At 50.1% G+C, this 20,895-nt stretch overlaps 1 protein-coding gene across 1 annotated transcript in view; it reads right to left on the bottom strand.

Moving 5' to 3' along the window:
* The window catches only part of LOC138579467 (trypsin-like), a 20,771-nt gene extending 2,713 nt beyond the window's left edge, over nt 1–18,058 (bottom strand). Inside the window, exons 1-4 of the mRNA XM_069649801.1 lie at nt 18,013–18,058; nt 13,714–13,876; nt 7,268–7,521; nt 3,190–3,326 (exon numbers count right to left, since the gene is read on the bottom strand). Coding sequence (XP_069505902.1) covers nt 3,190–3,326; nt 7,268–7,521; nt 13,714–13,876; nt 18,013–18,052 — 594 coding nt within the window. The 5' untranslated portion in view covers nt 18,053–18,058. The remainder of the gene's footprint in view (nt 1–3,189; nt 3,327–7,267; nt 7,522–13,713; nt 13,877–18,012) is intronic.
* Between the last annotated feature and the right edge of the window lie 2,837 nt (nt 18,059–20,895).

The raw sequence follows: 20,895 nt of genomic DNA, 5'->3' as shown, positions 1-20,895 counted from the left end.
GAGGAGTGGGGGTAGGAGGATTGAAGGGGAGGATTAGAGGTGCAGAGAGTATGAGGAGTGGGGGTATGAGGATTGGAGGGGTGGATTAGAGGTGCAGAGAGTATGCGGAGTGGGGGTGTGAGGATTGAAGGGGTGGATTAGAGGTGCAGAGAGTATGAGGAGTGGGGGTAGGAGGATTGAAGGGGAGGATTAGAGGTTCAGAGAGTATGAGGAGTGGGGGTAGGAGGATTGAAGGGGAGGATTAGAGGTGCAGAGAGTATGAGGAGTGGGGTATGAGGATTGAATGGCTGGATTAGAGGTGCAGAGAGATTGAGGAGTGGGAGTCTGAGGATTGAGGGGGTGGATTAGAGGCGCAAACAGTATGAGGAGTGGGGGTATGAGGATTGAAGGGGAGGATTAGAGGTTCAGAGAGTATGAGGAGTGGGGGTGTGAGGATGGAAGGGGTGGGTTAGAGGTACAGAGAGTATGAGGAGTGGGGATATGAGGACTGGAGGGGTGCATTAGAGGCGCAAAGAGTATGAGGAGTGGGGGTATGAGGATTGAAGGGGAGGATTAGAGGTTCAGAGAGTATGAGGAGTGGGGGTAGGAGGATTGAAGGGGAGGATTAGAGGTGCAGAGAGTATGAGGAGTGGGGGTATGAGGATTGGAGGGGTGGATTAGAGGTGCAGAGAGTATGCGGAGTGGGGGTGTGAGGATTGAAGGGGTGGATTAGAGGTGCAGAGAGTATGAGGAGTGGGGGTAGGAGGATTGAAGGGGAGGATTAGAGGTTCAGAGAGTATGAGGAGTGGGGGTAGGAGGATTGAAGGGGAGGATTAGAGGTGCAGAGAGTATGAGGAGTGGGGGTAGGAGGATTGAAGGGGTGGATTAGAGGTGCAAAGAGTATGAGGAGTGGGGATATGAGGATTGGAGGGGTGGTTTAGAGGTGCAGAGTATGAGGAGTGGGGGTGTGAGGATGGAAGGGGTGGGTTAGAGGTACAGAGAGTATGAGGAGTGGGGATATGAGGATTGAAGGGGTGGATTAGAGGTGCAGAGTATGAGGAGTGGGGGTGTGAGGATGGAAGGGGTGGGTTAGAGGTACAGAGAGTATGAGGAGTGGGGATATGAGGATTGAAGGGGTGGATTAGAGGTGCAGCGAGTATGAGGAGTGGGGGTGTGAGGATGGAAGGGGTGGGTTAGAGGTACAGAGAGTATGAGGAGTGGGGATATGAGGATTGAAGGGGTGGATTAGAGACGCAGAGAGTATGAGGAGTGGGGGTATGATGATTGAAGGCGTGGATTAGAGGTGCAGAGAGTATGAGGAGTGGGGGTATGAGGATTGAAGGGGAGGATTAGAGGTTCAGAGAGTATGAGGAGTGGGGGTGTGAGGATGGAAGGGGTGGGTTAGAGGTACAGAGAGTATGAGGAGTGGGGATATGAGGACTGGAGGGGTGCATTAGAGGCGCAAAGAGTATGAGGAGTGGGGGTATGAGGATTGAAGGGGAGGATTAGAGGTTCAGAGAGTATGAGGAGTGGGGATAGGAGGATTGAAGGGGAGGATTAGAGGTGCAGAGAGTATGAGGAGTGGGGGTATGAGGATTGGAGGGGTGGATAAGAGGTGCAGAGAGTATGCGGAGTGGGGGTGTGAGGATTGAAGGGGTGGATTAGAGGTGCAGAGAGTATGAGGAGTGGGGATAGGAGGATTGAAGGGGAGGATTAGAGGTTCAGAGAGTATGAGGAGTGGGGGTAGGAGGATTTAAGGGGAGGATTAGAGGTGCAGAGAGTATGAGGAGTGGGGGTAGGAGGATTGAAGGGGTGGATTCGAGGTGCAAAGAGTATGAGGAGTGGGGATATGAGGATTGGAGGGGTGGTTTAGAGGTGCAGAGTATGAGGAGTGGGGGTGTGAGGATGGAAGGGGTGGGTTAGAGGTACAGAGAGTATGAGGAGTGGGGATATGAGGATTGAAGGGGTGGATTAGAGGTGCAGAGTATGAGGAGTGGGGGTGTGAGGATGGAAGGGGTGGGTTAGAGGTACAGAGAGTATGAGGAGTGGGGATATGAGGATTGAAGGGGTGGATTAGAGGTGCAGCGAGTATGAGGAGTGGGGGTGTGAGGATGGAAGGGGTGGGTTAGAGGTACAGAGAGTATGAGGAGTGGGGATATGAGGATTGAAGGGGTGGATTAGAGACGCAGAGAGTATGAGGAGTGGGGGTATGATGATTGAAGGCGTGGATTAGAGGTGCAGAGAGTATGAGGAGTGGGGGTGTGAGGATGGAAGGGGTGGGTTAGAGGTACAGAGAGTATGAGGAGTGGGGGTGTGAGGATGGAAGGGGTGGATTAGAGGTGCAGAGAGTATGAGGAGTGGGGGTGTGAGGAATGAAGGGGTGGATTAGAGGTGCAGAGAGTATGAGGCGTTGGGGTATGAGGATTGAAGCAGTGGATTAGAGGTGCAGAGAGTATGAGGGTGAAACGGAATGGGGCCTAATATTCTGGCACATGTAAAGGGTGGTCCAGGTTGACAGGCACAGGATAAAGTGGAAGGCACCCAATTACTGATAGTTTGCACCTGTGTCATACACATCTTCCCCGGGTGCTAACATGTGTTTTTTGCCTTAGAGCTAATTGGTCTTGCACTGTTGCAAAGTTTCTGTTATACCACTTCCCCCATGAGTCCCTTATTGGGTAGGGGATTCGTTTTCATCAGCAAAATCATTAGACAGAGAAAAAAGACTACTACTGAATTTCTTTGTTATGATTTTTTCTTTGGGAACACATGATGCAAGCAAAGGAAGCACTGCTTAAAATATTGCACCAGAATGAATTCTGGTAAATGTAGTTCAAGGGCATCGACAGCATATGTTCAGTCATTGTATGTCTCTCTAGATCAGGGTTTTCCAACTCCAGGCCTCGAGGGCCAGAAACATGTCGGGTTTTCAGTATACCCCTAATTAATATGCATGGAATACATTTGCATGCAATGATTCTGAATGCATGTACATTTGTTGTCATTAATATTAATGAGGGATGTCCTGAAACCCATCAGGATTCCGTCCCTTGAGGCCTAGAGGTGGACTACCCTGCTCTAGAGGCTCTTATTTTCTAGAGAGCTGTCACAAGCAATCAATATACCCCTAACCCCCATGACTCATGGCGGCCGCAGACCAATTAGTAACTTTCCAAAGGCAGAGGCGAATAATTTAGATGGATTTGGTACCTGGCAAGAGTCCTTTCCTCCTTCGATGAATCCAGCGCAGAACATGTTGCTGGTGATCTGCCCCGGGTAGGCGTTGGTGCACTGGCTCGAGGACAAGATGGGGGCGTTCAGGCACTGCAGCTGGCTGGGGTAGTTAGCTATGCAAGAAGGCAGCGGGAAGAAAACACGTTTCATGATTGCTCTTGCCAAACAGACACAATGGAGACACAATACACCTGCCGGCTTATACACAGCTCCCCAGACCCTGCACGTGTACAAGTGACATCACTGCATAAGAAGGCAACTGGAGGAAACGAGCCCTTAGGAAGAATGGCCCCTGCTGGAGGGAGAGTCAATGTGTGATGGAAGGCAGCTGCTGGAGGGAGAGTCCATGTGTGATTGAAGGAAGCTGCTTGAAGGAGAGTCAATGTGTGATTGAAGGCAGCTGCTTCAGGGAGGGTCAATGTGTGATTGAATGCTCCTGATGGAGGGAGAGTCTATGTGTCATTGAAAGGCCCTGCTAGAGGGAGTCAAAGTGTGATGGAAGGCCCCTGCTGGAGGGAGAGTCTATGTGTGATTGAAGGCTCCTGATGGAGGGAGAGTCAATGCGTGATTGAAGGCTCCTGATGGAGGGAGAGTCAATGCGTGATTGAAGGCTCCTGCTGGAGGGAGAAACAATGTGTGATTGAAGGCAGATGCTTGAGGGAGAGTCAATGTGTGATTGAAGGCAGCTGCTGGAGGGAGAGTCAATGTGTGATTGAAGGAAGCTGCTTGAAGGAGAGTCAATGTGTGATTGAAGGCAGCTGCTTCAGGGAGGGTCAATGTGTGATTGAAGGCTCCTGATGGAGGGAGAGTCTATGTGTGATTGAAGGGCCCTGCTAGAGGGAGTCAATGTGTGATGGAAGGCCCCTGCTGGAGGGAGAGTCTATGTGTGATTGAAGGCTCCTGATGGAGGAAGAGTCAATGCGTGATTGAAGGCTCCTGATGGAGGGAGAGTCAATGCGTGATTGAAGGCTCCTGCTGGAGGGAGAGTCAATGTGTGATTGAAGGCAGATGCTTGAGGGAGAGTCAATGTGTGATTGAAGGCAGCTGCTGTAGGGAGAGTCAATGTGTGATGGAAGGCAGCTGCTGGAGGGAGAGTCAATGTGTGATTGGAGGCACCTGCTCGACGGAGAGTCAATGTGTGATTGAAGGCAGCTGCTTCAGGGAGGGTCAATGTGTGATGGAAGGCACCTGCTGGAGGGAGAGTCAATGTGTGATTGAAGGCACCTGCTGGAGGGAGAGTCAATGTGTGATTGAAGGCAGCTGGCTGCATTCCAGACCTGCTGGCTGCCTGTTGGTCAGGCTGGGGAGTGTGTTGTGCAGTTGTTTAGACACCCACACATGCACAGATATAATGTCCTGTGGGCGAAGTGAATCTCTCTGACACAGAAAATGCTTCCAAATAGGACATTAAAGTCTTTTTAATGCAAAACTCTGTTTTACTATCCCATAATACTCTCTTCATAGGCTTTCAAGTTCCTTTTTACAATGTATTTTACGGGAGTCATTGTGCTTCCAGTATCTTGATATTTCTGTCTGTTATCAGCAATGGCCTTCAGTCTATTCCAGTTATGCACATAAAAGGTACAGGTTCCAGGACAAGATGTTGTTTTGAGTTCCCAAGAAAAGTTCTTTCTGCAAATGTACTAAATATTGACATTTGTAAATCATATTACATATAATCATGTGTGTGCAATTAAACGAAAGAAACGAATCAATGTTCATAGCACTTTGAAAAGAGGTTAATTTCTATCTTTGACGTTTGCAAAATTGAACAAGGATCAGGGGAAAAGGCGGCAACACAGTCACCAACCTCAGAGCTGTAGTTTTGGGGATTCACTGAAGTTGGCACACATAGCAGAGATGCCCCAGGAGGCTGGTATATATAAATGCAAGTTATTTTGTTTAAGTTACAGGGCAAGTTGGGAAGAAAGAGGCAGGAGCTAGACATTATGCATCTTCTCTAGTTAGATCTCCCACCCTGAATAATCAACTGCCAGTCCTGGAACCCTGATGACCTCTAGGGTCCCAGGCTACCTCATAACATTCTACTGCCTGCATTGGTGCACACAACACAGGCAGATGCTACAAGAACCAGGCTCCCACCAGCAGAGGAACCTGCTGAAGGGGGCTCTCACCCGATTCAGAAGGCTGTAGCCGAGTCCTTAGGGGCTGGATCTGCCATGGGTGTGAGGGGACTGATAATATCTCAACTCTGCCAACTAGAAAAGCTGGCACTGGATGTACCAGTATTGCCGAGGCCTGCATTGCAGGCAAGATGTCCAACAAAATTGAGGCCAACTCTAAGGTGAGGCTGGGAGGATTAGTCAGGGGCAACACGCTCATCTTGGAAGCAAGACAACGCAGAGCAAAACACAGGTTCAATTCCCAGGTCCATGCTTAGAAACCTCTGGGTATTAAGCACGTAATAAATAACCAATTACAATAAACCTGGTTGGATTTCGCTGGAGGTCCCTTACGACTCAATGGTGTGTGGGGTGGAAAAAGGGGGCAACCTCATGCCCCCATTCTGCCCAGTGGAGGCATCTCTGTCTGGCTGTTTCACAGACTCGCAAGGGGAAGTGGGTGGACAGGCGGGGTAGCGATTACTCAGCCTATCCCCCGCCATCAGAACCCGCTGAATGACTTTCAATAATCCCCCCACCCACACCCAGGCATCGTCAACCACAAAGGCACGTTCATCTCACGCGGGTAAGCATTTTGCACTGGGGCCGTTCTATTTAATAAATATACTTTAACACCTAAAAGGTGTTCAGTTGTGATACATCTCTGCACAAAGTGAGGACACACAACACCTCACAAGATACATTCACAAGACTCCCATCTTCCCAGGTTTTGTTATGAGCGGATTCAAGCTAATTGTGAATATGAACTTTAAAATAAATGTAACAAATATTGGTCATCTCAATACCATTTTCATATAAGGCTAAAGGGTTAATGACTACTATGGTTCTGTGTATAGAGGCAATGTTGCTATAGCGCGTTTTCAGCGGCTCCTACATCTCTCATTTAGTAAAGAGGAAGGGGGCCAGAGCTCTGAACAGGCCAATATGAAAGTGAGTGCATCAGAGCCTTCAATAGCAAGGCATGGTCGCAGCCAGTGCCACTGGGTCAACATCCCACCACTATGCCATTGCTCCAGAACCCCCATTGCCCCAGTCCCTGGTCACTTACAGCCCTGTCCACTGTGTCAACATCCCACCACTACGCCATTGCTCCAGAACCCCCATTGCCCCAGACCCTGGTCACTTACAGCTACTTCCACTGTGTCAACATCCCACCACTATGCCATTGCTCCAGAACCCCCATTGCCCCAGTCCCTGGTCACTTACAGCCACTTCCATTGTGTCAACATCCCACCACTGTGACATTGCTCCAGAACCCCCATTTCCCCAGTCCCATGTCACAGCCAACTCCACGGTGTCAACATCCCACCACTGTGCCATTACTCTAGAACTCCCATTGCCCCCGTCCCTGGTCACTTACAGCCACTTCCATCGTGTCATCATCCCACCACTATGCCATGACTCCAGAACCCCCATTGCCCCAGATCCTGGTCACTTACAGCTACTCCACTGTGTCAACATCGCACCACTAGGCCATTGCTCCAGAATCCCCATTGCCCCAGTCCCTGGTCACTTACAGCCACTCCACTGTGTCAACATCCCACCACTATGCCATGGCTCCAGAACCCCCATTGCCCCAGACCCTGGTCACTTACAGCCACTCCACTGTGTCAACATCCCACCACTATGCCATTGCTCCAGAACCCCCATTGCCCCAGTCCCTGGTCACTTACAGCCACTTCCACTGTGTCAACATCCCACCACTAGGCCATTGCTCCAGAAACCCCATTGCCCCAGTCCCTGGTCACATACAGATTGTTCTACTGTGTCAACATCCCACCACTAGGCCATTGCTCAAGAACCCCCATTGCCCCAGTCCCTGGTCACTTACAGCCCTGTCCACTGTGTCAACATCCCACCACTAGGCCATTGCTCAAGAACCCCCATTAACCCAGACCCTGGTCACTTACAGCCACTGCCGGAGGTGTTTCCCCAACCGGATATCAGGCACTGTGTTCCGGCGGCAGCACAGCCAGTGGGCAGCGCGACGGCCTTCACGTAGCTGTTGAGCGTCGCTGCGCGGGACAGCTTGATGAGCATGATGTCGTTATCCAGGTTCCGGGAGTTGTAGCTGCCATGTCTGATGACCTTGACAGAGTCAATGAATTGTTCGGTGCCTTCATTGGAGTTGATGTTGTGCTCGCCGAGCCTCACCTGAATGCGCCTAAAATAAATTTCATAAGCATTAATATTGTATTATTTGTAAGATGAGTGGTCATATGATTTCCTGTCTAAACATTTACATATATTTTATGAATCATATATGTTTTTCATGCCTTTGACTGATAGGCGGGAGTAAGCATCTTAGTAAAACCCCAAAAGGTCCAATCAGGACTGAGCAACATCCTTGCCCCTTTAATGCCTACGTTGTGTCCAGAGTTGGCTTTCCAAAGGCTGGCAGCAGATTCAATAGAGTCAGCATCTCTTCATGTGACCTAGTGCCACATACTTAAGTCACCACGGGCAATGCAGGTGCTCTGCTGGAGTGGGGCACAGGTTTCCTTCCTGTCAAAGTGTGACATTTTCTATGAATTGTAGGACTGGAATTCTGGTGCTAGGAATTGCAGAAGGAGTCAAAGAGGGTGGAATATGGCGGGTCCGAGGGGTAACTGCTGCATGCATTCATGTTCTGTGGAAGGTACTTTGTGCACAAACCCACAAGTGACCTCACTACTTTGAGTGGCAAGGTTGCCCGCACATACCTTAGTGTCCAGGGTTAGGCAAGGTTCATATGACTCTGAGCTGAATCTGTAGGGCAGACGCTGCCAAGATTTGCTCATCAGTAGGAGGAGTTATGTGGAATGCGCTGGGCGTGATGGCGCGCTTGGCTCTTGAAAATGATGAGTCTGGAGTGGTGTTGCCAGGGTTGAGCCCAAAGGTTTATTTGAAGTCGAATGTCTATCATTTCTGGCTGAATGTGTGTCCAGGGCATTGTGGGCATTCAACATGCTGCAATATCCAGCAGTAGAACTTGCCGCTACTTGCTGCAGATGGATAGAATAAGTTCTGTGGTGCGGCGTGTATAGCCTTCAAGGCGCTCTGTAGATTGCAGCATATGCAAGATATGGGCCAATTGTTCCCTTCCCCTTGGTAACTGGAAGCAACATCTAAAGGGTATCGTTTTTAGAGCTCTATATTTATGGTTGTATGAGGGCAAGTGCACAGTTCAAGGCAAGGTGACTTAATGCGTCACTGCTCATGCCCGAGGGTTTGACACTCCCTAACATGGGGCAATAGTTGCTCTCAAGAGGTGCAGCCCTTCTAGGAATGCAACGAAGAGATCCAGGATCCAGGACACCCTTTGCACTTTATTTACAGGAATGTTTGTGGAGAACGAGTAGGATGAGTGTGAATACCAGCATACTAGCTGTTGGCGGCCCCCGGTTGCCGCCGTCCGTGAGCCCCCCACCCCCCGTGACAGAGAGACACGGAGACAGGAGTGCTTCCAGTGTGGGCTCCCCGGTGATTGTGATGTCACCGGGAACGCCCCGTTTATTTAACAGCGCACGCGACGGAGTGCACGTCACTCCGTCGCGTGCGTACCCTTAAAGGGCAACGCCACACTCCTCCTTTTCCATAACAACAAATTGGAAACAGGAGGGACTAAACTATCACACATTTATAAACACACCACTCTATCAGTTCCCCAAACGAACCCCCATTTATTCACAGCCACCCTGGATCCCCCGCGGGTACCTGTCTTGACCTGACCATTTAACCCCGGTCAGCCATGCCAGCTCAGTCCGTAATATAGTCTGTGAGACGGGCAGGTTTCCCACGCCCTGTTCTCAGGGGGTACCTCCTGCCAGCGTCCCTGGCCGGTGTCTCTTGACCGGGTCTGCCTCGAGCGGGAGAATCCACCGCGGGTCCTTCTCCCCCACCTTCATCCAAGGCACCTTCACCCTCTCGGTCGTCCGGGCTGTCCACCCTGGGGTCGCCAATTCTCCTGAAGAACGAGGCATTCCTGGTTACAGACGATGTCCCGTCAGAGGCTGTTACCATAGAACCCTTGACCGCCACGACATCTAAGGGAGCGGGTTCATACGTGAGGGACAGCTTTCCATGTGGGTGGCGATTCCTCACCAGCACCTCATCTCCCAGTGCGATGTGTGGGGGTCTGAGGCATCTCTGGATGTTTTCCATCTGTGTCCTGATTCGTCTTTCCTCTTCGACCTGTTCATTGTCAATGACGGCAGGGTCCCTGTCCCCCACCTCCGGTATGATGTCTCTCGGGCACCTCTGGAACAGCGCCTCCGCCGGGGCCACACCAGTGGACGTGTGAGGTGTGGTCCGGTATCCCCGCAGGAAAACGTACAGGGCCCTCTGCAAGCACTCGCCCTTGCCATGGGCGATCCTGAATACCTTGTTGAGGGTGCGCATCATGCGCTCGGCCTCCCCGTTGGCCCGCCACTGTTGGCGGCCCCCGGTTGCCGCCGTCCATGAGCCCCCCACCCCCTGTGACAGAGAGACACGGAGACAGGAGTGCTTCCAGTGTGGGCTCCCCGGTGATTGTGATGTCACCGGGAACGCCCCGTTTATTTAACAGCGCACGCGACGGAGTGCACATCACTCCGTCGCGTGCGTACCCTTAAAGGGCAACGCCACACTAGCCAAGGGGCAGAGGAGATGTCTAGCTCGCCAGACAAGAGGTAACAGTGAAATAAAATCAGTAACAGGTCAAAGTAAGTGTTAGGCACTCATGCCCACGCCCGCACCCCAGAGGTTCCAGTGTCCAGGGACTGACCTTACCTGTGCAGGGAGCCTGAAGGCTCTAGACGCAATGGTGCAGATGTTGTCACAGTGCTGAATGCACTGGAGGACAGACGGGCTCCCCGATTCCTCGACGGCCCATGCAGATGCGCGCCGCCATCTTGCGATCTGGGCACATGCCCATTGAGCCATGGTCATGGATCCGTGCATGAGCATCAGGGAGCGTCCTAGCATTGCTAGGGGACAGGCGGTTATGACTGCGCTGTCATGTTGGGCTATTTAAGCTTGACTTAGACGGCGATCCTCACATCTCAACTTCTCCTGTTGTGCTTCACTCCTTTTACTTCCTCTTCCCTCGGTCTCCTGTTCTTGGAGTTATGTCTTCGTCCTGTTGCTCCAGACAGTTCCTCTCACTTGTTTCTTTGGTCCTTCACCTTCTGCTCTGTGGTTCCTGCTCCTTCCAGCTTTCTTTCTATCTGGTGCCCCGGCTCAGTGCATTGCACCGTTCTTCTGCCACTACCATCCGTGGAATCACTCCGTGGCGCAGCGAGGCTCGCTCTGCTTCGTGTCGGTGAGTCTGGGCAATCATCTTGTGCCATTTTCTCCTCGTTTTCTCAAGGCTTCCACAACATTGTGGTGTTGCCGCCTTCTCACCACTCCAGGATCACAGTTACGAGGCGCCGGCGTTCCGAAGTTCTCGACAGAAAGACTAGATTAAGTCTAAGAAACTTGAAGGTTAAAGACATCCAGCTCAGATGTTTCTTTAGAGTGGCGGTGCAGTGAGATGGTTTCAGAAAGGAATAGTTGTGTAACTGCAGGGCTGAAGGCCAGAAGGGTAGGGTGCAGTCTCTTATAAGGCACAGCAGGAGGAAGGCCATAAGGGTAGGGTGCAGTCTCTTATAAGGCACAGCAGGAGGACGGCCATAAGGGTAGGGTGTAGTCTCTTATAAGGCACAGCAGGAGGAAGGCCATAAGGGTAGGGTGCAGTCTCTTATAAGGCACAGCAGGAGGAAGGCCATAAGGGTAGGGTGCAGTCTCGTATAAGGCACAGCAGGGCTGAAGTCCATAAGGGTAGGGTGCAGTCTCTTATAAGGCACAGCAGGAGGAAGGCCATAAGGGTAGGGTAAAGTCTCTTATAAGGCACAGCAGGGCTGAAGTCCATAAGGGTAGGGTGCAGTCTCTTATAAGGCACAGCAGGAGGAAGGCCATAAGGGTAGGGTGGAGTCTCTTCTAAGGCACAGCAGGAGGAAGGCCATAAGGGTAGGGTGGAGTCTCTTATAAGGCACAGCAGGAGGAAGGCCATAAGGGTAGGGTGGAGTCTCTTATAAGGCACAGCAGGAGGAAGGCCATAAGGGTAGGGTGCAGTCTCTTATAAGGCACAGCAGGGCTGAAGTCCATAAGGGTAGGGTGCAGTCTCTTATAAGGCACAGCAGGAGGACGGCCATAGGGTAGGGTGTAGTCTCTTATAAGGCACAGCAGGGGGAAGGCCATAAGGGTAGGGTGCAGTCTCTTATAAGGCACAGCAGGAGGAAGGCCATAAGGGTAGGGTGCAGTCTCGTATAAGGCACAGCAGGAGGAAGGCCATAAGGGTAGGGTGGAGTCTCTTATAAGGCACAGCAGGAGGAAGGCCATAAGGGTAGGGTGGAGTCTCTTATAAGGCACACCAGGTTGAAGGCCGTAAGGGTCTGGTGTAGTCTCTTATAAGGCACAACAGGAGGAAGGCCATAAGGGTAGGGTGCAGTCTCTTATAAGGCACAGCACGAGGAAGGCCATAAGGGTAGGGTGGAGTCTCTTATAAGGCACAGCAGGAGGAAGGCCATAAGGGTAGGGTGCAGTCTCTTATTAGGCACAGCAGGTGGAAGGCCATAAGGGTAGGGTGGAGTCTCTTATTAGGCACAGCAGGAGGAAGGCCATGAGGGTAGGGTGGAGTCTCTTATAAGGCACAGCAGGAAGAAGGCCATGAGGGTAGGGTGGAGTCTCTTCTAAGGCACATCAGGATGAAGGCCATGAGGGTAGGGTGCAGTCTCTTATTAGGCACAGCAGGTGGAAGGCCATAAGGGTAGGGTGGAGTCTCTTATTAGGCACAGCAGGAGGAAGGCCATGAGGGTAGGGTGGAGTCTCTTATAAGGCACAGCAGGAGGAAGGCCATGAGGGTAGGGTGGAGTCTCTTCTAAGGCACATCAGGATGAAGGCCATGAGGGTAGGGTGCAGTCTCTTATTAGGCACAGCAGGAGGAAGGACATGAGGGTAGGGTGGAGTCTCTTCTAAGGCACAGCAGGATGAAGGCCATAAGGGTAGGGTGGAGTCTCTTCTAAGGCACATCAGGATGAAGGCCATGAGGGTAGGGTGGAGTCTCTTCTAAGGCACAGCAGGATGAAGGCCATAAGGGTAGGGTGGAGTCTCTTCTAAGGCACAGCAGGAGGAAGGCCATGAGGGTAGGGTGGAGTCTCTTCTAAGGCACAGCAGGATGAAGGCCATGAGGGTAGGGCGGAGTCTCTTATTAGGCACAGCAGGAGGAAGGCCATGAGGGTAGGGTGGAGTCTCTTCTAAGGCACAGCAGGATGAAGGCCATAAGGGTAGGGTGGAGTCTCTTCTAAGGCACAGCAGGATGAAGGCCATGAGGGTAGGGTGGAGTCTCTTCTAAGGCACAGCAGGAGGAAGGCCATGAGGGTAGGGTGGAGTCTCTTCTAAGGCACAGCAGGATGAAGGCCATGAGGGTAGGGTGGAGTCTCTTATTAGGCACAGCAGGAGGAAGGCCATGAGGGTAGGGTGGTGTCTCTTCTAAGGCACAGCAGGATGAAGGCCATAAGGGTAGGGTGGAGTCTCTTCTAAGGCACAGCAGAATGAAGGCCATGAGGGTAGGGGGGAGTCTCTACTAAGGCACAGCAGGATAAAGGCAATAAGGGTAGGGTGCAGTCTCTTCTAAGGCACAGCAGGAGGAAGGCCTAAATCCATGGAGTGATCCAGGAAATGGCTTGACCGCTGGTCACTGTTTGCGTGACCTCAGACATTGGCATCTAGAGTTCCTGCTCCAGGGATAACAGGCTGCGAGAGGTCTAGTGCAGGTCTGTCCATTGATGCATTGCGTGCAGTGGCCTGTGACTGCAGACTTCCAAAATGGAGACAACAGGCATAAGTGCTAGAGTTAGGAAAAGTAATGATTTTAGCATATCATGTCTTCAGTAGCAATCAGGGGGGTGGGGGCACTCTGGGCAACGTTAAACATGGGGCATGCAAATGAATGTGAAACAGGGCCTGGTCTTTGTTGAGCTTGAGGGTCTGAGGACCATGGCGCCATGTTGTATGTTTACATCTCTTCTGCTTCTGAGGGAAAGAGAAGTCTGACTTTTCTAAGGGCTTCCGGTCTGTTCTTTCCCATCTATGCATCGTTTTGCTCTTTTTAAGGTCTGTGTGATTGTAGTGCTGCATTTGCACTCTTTGCAATCTGAATAGCTAAGGTGAACTTCTGTTCCGGGGTCGGTGCAGCAGGCTGTTACTCAATGGCTGCAACACCAACTGGAGCTAGGTCAGGCTCTAGAGTGTCTGCATGTTACAGGTGTGGCAGGTCACAGTGACGACACCTGAGTCATTGGCCAATGTGTGTGCGGGAGGATTGGACATTGACACACAGCTATACTGCACTTACGATTTGTAGCAGTGAGCAGCAGACACCACCCATTGGCTGTTGATGAGGGACCCGCCGCAGAAATGGTAGCCGGCATTCAGGGACACTTGGTAGGCCAGAGCGTTCTTGCCACAGGTGTAGCCGCCAACAATTTTGTCATCATCGTCGTCAATGGGGAAGGCGGCTGCAAAGGAAACCAACGCCATTAGACCTACATCCATGTTACAGTTCTTAGTTGCATTCAATGTTTCAGTCATCATGTATCAGTGCTTTGGAGTGGAATGCTGTACATACATGTAACCCAGACATGGTATGTACTCTGGGATATGAACACATATTGTATCATTGAGCCGAGTTAACCCAACAGCGTCCATGGATGACTAATGCAATGAGCACTATGCTGAAAGGGCAACCGCTCTAAACACCATGATAGAACTCACCACCAATTAACTCTTCACCAGCCAGTGTGTATTAATCAGATAACTGACATTCGCATATCGATTTATGTGCAATAGGACTGATCACTGACCCAGTCATATGGTAATCTTTCTGAATGCCCTCTCTTGAGCGTGAAGGTCCCTTATCCTGAAACGGTCTATCGCTTGTATTGCTTTGAGTGTACCCCATTTCTGGTTGTAGTAACACCCCAAACATCAATGAACACAAATAGAAATGCGCACAAAAAGTACAATTCATCACTGTAGATGCAACCCTTTATAGTCATACTCCCTTGAGAAAGTTTGTTCAGTAATTCCATGTGAAGCCTGTTTAGCTGCCAGGTCCGCCATTTTGTGGAAGCCACTTTATAATCAATAAATAGGATCACTGGCTAGCTGGGGGCGCTGCTTACGGCACTGCCAACCTGTCCAATAACTATGAACACGTGTGGATTCGAAACTGAGTATCTGTGCGCTAGTTAGCACTAGTATTTTGAAATCAAGAAGTAATTGAAGGAGGTGCAAGCAGCACTTCAACTCCCGCCAACCTATACACCCTGGTTGGAATTGAAATAGAATGCTTAGAAAAAGAGAGAGGGGTTGGTTGTGCGCTTTACACCATTACAATGAAATAAAGTAAAAGTAGTTTGATATTTAATTCTGAACAGCCAACACGTGTTTCGACACACAGGTCGTCTTCAAGGCACGTACCAAAAGCAAACGAGAAGTAAGGAAAACTCCTAATGGAGGGCCGTATGGGTAAACGGCTCTAGTAGATCAATGAAGTCACTTAATTGACAGACAAAGGAGATGTCAGGCCGTAGTGGCAGAAGTGTATATATCGCTCGTCAAATCGAGTGGCACAGGAATCGAAGGGGAAATCCCAGAAACAGCTGGCCTGACATCTCCTTTGTCTGTCCGCTTGGTGCCAAACTACCATAACTCAAGCAACATTCAGTCCACACAATAGAGACTCGTCAAGTAATCATGTGGCCTGAGATTAAGACGAGATACCAGAACTCAAGCAACATTCAGTCCACACAACAGAGACTCGTCAAGTAATCATTTAGCCAGAGATTAAGAGGAGATACCATAACTCAAGCAACTTTCAGTCCACACAACAGAGACTCATCCAGTAATCATTTAGACTGAGATTAAGTGGAGATACCAATACTCAAGCAAAATTCAGTCCACACAACAGAGACTTGTCCAGTAATCATTTAGACTGAGATTAAGTGGAGATACCAATACTCAAGCAAAATTCAGTCCACACAACAGAGACTCGTCCAGTAATCATTTGGCCTGAGGTTAAGAGGAGATACCATAACTCAAGCAACATTAAGTCCACACAACAGAGACTCGTCAAGTAATCATTTGGACTAAGATTAAGAGGAAATACCATAACTCAAGCAACATTCAGTCCACACAACAGAGACTTGCCAAGAAATCATTTGGCCTGAGATTAAGAGGAGATACCATAACTCAAGCAACATTCAGTAAGTAATCATTTGGCCGGAGATTAAGAGGAGATACCAATACTCAAGCAACATTCAGTCGACACAACAGAGACTCGTCCAGTAATCATTTGCCCTGAGGTTAAGAGGAGATACCATAACTCAAGCAACATTAAATCCACACAACAGAGACTCGTCAACTAATCATTTGGCCTGAGATTAAGAGGAAATACCATAACTCAAGCAACATTCAGTCCACACAACAGAGACTTGCCAAGAAATCATTTGGCCTGAGATTAAGAGGAGATACCATAACTCAAGCAACATTCAGTAAGTAATCATTTGGCCGGAGATTAAGAGGAGATACCAATACTCAAGCAACATTCAGTCGACACAACAGAGACTCGTCCAGTAATCATTTGCCCTGAGGTTAAGAGGAGATACCATAACTCAAGCAACATTAAGTCCACACAACAGAGACTCGTCAAGTAATCATTTGGACTAAGATTAAGAGGAGATACCATAACTCAAGCAACATTCAGTAAGTTATCATTTGGCCTGAGATTAAGAGGAGATACCATACCTCAAGCAACATTCAGTAAGTAATCATTTGGCCTGAGATTAAGAAGGGATACCATAACTCAAGCAACATTCAGTCCACACAACAGAGACTCGCCCAGTAATCATTTGGCCTGAGATTAAGAGGAGGTACCATAACTCAAGCAACATTCAGTCCACACAACAGATTTGTCAAGTAATCATTTGGCCTGAGATTAAGACGAGGTACCATAACTCAAGCAACATTCAGTCCACACAACAGAGACTCACCCAGTAATCAGTTGGCCTGAGATTAAAAAAAGATACCATAACTCAAGCAACATTCAGTCCACACAACAGAGACTCGCCAACTAATCATTTTGCCTGAGATTAAGAGGAGATACCATAACTCAAGCAACATTCAGTCCACACAACAGAGACTCGGCAAGTAATCATTTGGCCTGAGATTAAGAGGAGAAGATGACATTGTGACCCTTTAGGCAGCAGGAAAAGGTATTCTCCAAATACACTGAAAGGTATGGCCTAGTCTTAAAATGCAATGCAATAGAATCCACTCAAGCTATGCAATGTTACTATGCTGGCTACAGTACAGAGTGTTCCTTGTGCATGGCCTCTTGGTTGTACTGGGCCCGGCAAGGAAAAAGATGGGGTTGTAGGTGCGTTAGTGGGAGCAGAGAAGACGTTACTGTCCGATGAGCTGCGCGAGGCACTCCATGATCATCTGCGCGAGGCACGCCATGATCAGCTGCGCGAGGCACCCCATGATCAGCAGCGCGAGGCACACCATGATCAGCGGCGCGAGGCACGCCATGATCAGCTGTGCGAGGCACGCCATGATCATCTGCGCGAGGCACGCCATGATCAGCTGCGCGAGGCACGCCATGATCAGCTGCGCGAGGCACGCCATGATCAGCTGCGCGAGGCACGCCATGATCACCTGAGCGAGGCACGCCATGATCAGCAGCGCGAGGCACACCATGATCAGCGGCGCGAGGCACGCCATGATCACCTGAGCGAGGCACGCCATGATCAGCTGCGCGAGGCACGCCATGATCAGCTGCGCGAGGCACGCCATGATCAGCTGCGCGAGGCACACCATGAACAGCTGCGCGAGGCACGCCATGATCAGCTGCGCGAGGCACGCCATGATCAGCTGCGCGAGGCACGCCATGATCAGCTGCGCGAGGCACGCCATGAACAGCTGCGCGAGGCACGCCATGATCAGCTGCGCGAGGCACGCCATGATCAGCGGTGCGAGGCACACCATGATCAGCTGCGCGAGGCACACCATGATCACCTGTGCGAGGCACGCCATGATCAGCTGCGCGAGGCACGCCATGATCACCTGCGCGAGGCACGCCATGATCAGCTGCGCGAGGCACGCCATGATCAGCTGCGCGAGGCACGCCATGATCAGCTGCGCGAGGCACGCCATGATCAGCTGCGCGAGGCACGCCATCAGGTGGACGAGTGCTTGATGTGTCTGATGTTTGTTGTGGGTCCTTTAGTAATCAGTAGACTGCCAGAGAGGAGGACAACATTCTATTCACATTATAATGAATGATCAGTGGTAGGAGTGCACCGACTGAAAGAAAGTAGTGGAACTGTGGTCTCAGCAGTGAAGAGGGTAGGCGGAAGCCTAGTGCAACATGTGCAAGGTGTTGCAGCCATGGCATTAGTGACTAGTTAAGGCTACTATTACACCTTTACACTTGTACAGGGACATGGGACATGCATGGACAACCTTCTATATAGACTGGTGAATAAAAACAGAAAAAAAAGGTAGTGGAACACCGCTCCCGACCGTTCCCGCTCACTTCGATCACTGTTGCAATGCTGCAATGAAAGTGAGTGCATCTTCCTGAACCTACCGGCAGCTCCCAGAAGGGCGCAGATCAGAAGGAACTTCATGGTGGTCCTGGGATTTCTCTGTGGTGACTCCTCTGGCTGCAACGCTGGTATTTATACCCAAGAACCTCCAGCTGTATCTGCATGGCTGCAAGGCCGCCGCTATTTCAGAGCTCAGCAGATAATGATATGGAAAGTCAATACACTGAATGTATGGAAAAAGAAACAAAGGTACCCCATGATGGACAGGTTACAGATTAGCCTGTAGGACTCGCTCGCGGCCCAGCCAGCTCAGGAAGAAACATGCAGTGCCTGGGAATCTGGGACCGAGCACTGCAGGTGTGCTGCATGCATGATTCTGCCATGTTAATCTGCAGCGCTTAGCGCAGAATGAATGTGCTGGAGAACTCTCATGCATAGCGCTATATTGTTTGGCGTGCTGGAGAACACTGAGGGGCGCTCCATAAGAGTGCTCCACAACCTCCAGCCCACACATCCTACCCCTGCACACACTGACAGATGTGCACCAATGTGTCTTTTTGGCTGGTTGAACCCCTCCCATCCTTGGCCTCAGTGGATCGAGCCCCCCGTAGGGAGAGGGCACTCTCAGTTGCCCCTCTTTGGGTTCCTGATGGCCTTCCACAATGACAGATATGGGAGGGTTTTACCTGTTTGCAAAGCTCATTGTCTCTGTACCAAGAATCCATCAGCCAGACTTTGGCTGGTGGTCACAGAAAGCCAGCGATGGGAAGTGGGTCCCTTTCTCACTACCCTATTGACGGTCCCTGCTTGGGCTCTGCAAGCTATTGGCATTTCTTGGTATGTCTATGTGCATGCAGAGCACTGACTCAGTGCACACTGTGTGATGTGGAATGCACAGGAGTTGGTCGCCTCCAATTTACTTGGGAATGACTCATCGGAATATTGGAATTCTCCTACACCAATACATCATCACATTAAGAGCACAGTTTCACTGGGTCTTACAGAACAGGTCTTGAAATCCTTCTTTAAACCATAGTCCTATCGGGATACGGCAATAACAAATAGCATGAGCAAAGGTTTATGCTGCTCTGTGCATGCAGTGCAGTTTGGGAAGTCAGCCATTGCACGTGTCCATCAATGCATCACCTGGCCTGGGGGCGCCTCCACCTTATCGGGCAGCTCACTTGATGGATTCCATGCTTCATCCTTGCCATTGACAATTCCCTTTATACAAAGCCATGTTCCAGGAAATGGTGCCAGCGTGTGGCTGGTTCCTGCCACGGTGCAAAGGGGCATCTTCATGTGCCGCTTTATAACCAGGAATATTCCAAGTCACTAGGATGGCAGAGCCAGTCCCTAGGATGGCACTGCCAGTCCCTAGGATGGCACTGCCAGTCACTAGGATGGCAAAGACAGTCACTAACATGGCAGAGCCAGTCACTAGGATGACACTGCCAGTCCCTAGGATGGCAAAGCCAATATTGTGAAAAGGAAAAGGCTTCTTTCTGTCTGGGAGGTGTATCTCGAACTTAAGGGCATCCCACAATGGTGGTGCATGTGTTGCAGTTACTGGGGGGAATATCTGGGTTCATATTCTTATGGACCCCAATTAGCTTTGCCATTGAATGTGCAGCCTCTGGGAATATAATGAGGGCTGGAGACACAGGGTCCTCCTTGGAAGAGTGGCCTACCTCATTGCAACCCCATCCTGAATGGCTTGATCCCCTGTAGAAAATTACATTGATATTGGAAAGAAGGGACTTGTTACAATAAACAGCCGTGCTTCATCTAATTAGGAAAAACCAGACACGTGATTGTTTTAATGGTTACTCAGAGTCTGATGGCACTCATGCAAAGGATCCCTGTTGAGTGGTACTTTGACACCCATGACGTCACCTCACATTTGTAATAAAGTGAATGAGTTCAATGTATTCGTCCCTTTGCTGCAAGAGGAAGCCACCCCTTTGAGGCTGTCCAACGTACATTACCCTCCTACATTGGAAAAAGTGTTGTTACTTCAGTTTTGACTACTCTTATTTTGAAACCAGCAAACCGTGACTCTTCTTCTTTTCTCTTTAGGGAATACTGGACCTCGCCTGAATACCAACGTCAAAGAGCATCAACAAAACCCTCTTCCATCACTTTGGAATCACTGAATAGTGAAGCTTCCTCAAACTCTTTTGCTACAGGCAATGCTGAACACAACCTGCAATAGTCACCGTAGAAGGACAATGTTCTGTTTTTTCTTGTGATGTATATAAAAAGAGAGATTCCTACTGAGGGGGAAGAACCACTAGAGAGGCAAGCCTCCATAGAATTTACATCCTGGAGGGGTGGAACTACACAGAGCCACAGAGCCTGTGGTGGCAAGGAAGGCGAGTAAAACGCTAGTGAAATGTCTGAGGGTTGGCGTTCTAATCAACCGGGAAGCCGAGGTGAGAGAAGAAGCAGAGATGGGAATCCCTGTGTTTCATCTGGTGGCACGACCAGGCAGGAGCAGTGGTGACCTGGAGGGCCAGCAACGGATGCCAAGACCAGACCAATACGAACAATCCCAGATCCCTGATCTCTGCACACATAGGACCGCAGATACGGAGACAAGTCACTGTGGGGAAAGCAGACGAGGTTACCTGAGAAACCTGCCGCAGAGCCTACCATTACAAGGTACGAAGATTGTGCAGTACACGTTATCAAGGTTACGAGAGCCCGAGAAACTCAAAGGTACAAATACCCTATGAAAGAGGTGCCGAGAAAAATACAAGCATTGTGAATACGTGTTGTGAAAGCTATTCAGGTTACTGAAGCCTGAGAAACTCGAGAGTAAAGAAACAGCTGAGAAAACTATGAAGGTTATGGGACCCTGAGAAACCTGTGTGTTCATCTATAGTAGAGAGAGAGCGAGAAACACATATTCTGAATCACAA

This window comes from Ambystoma mexicanum, chromosome 3p, assembly GCF_040938575.1.
Source record: "Ambystoma mexicanum isolate Mex_15411 chromosome 3p, UKY_AmexF1_1, whole genome shotgun sequence".
NCBI classification, from domain to species: domain Eukaryota; kingdom Metazoa; phylum Chordata; class Amphibia; order Caudata; family Ambystomatidae; genus Ambystoma; species Ambystoma mexicanum.
Note: the sequence above shows the minus strand (reverse complement) of the source record. Positions and strands in the feature narration are given on the sequence as shown.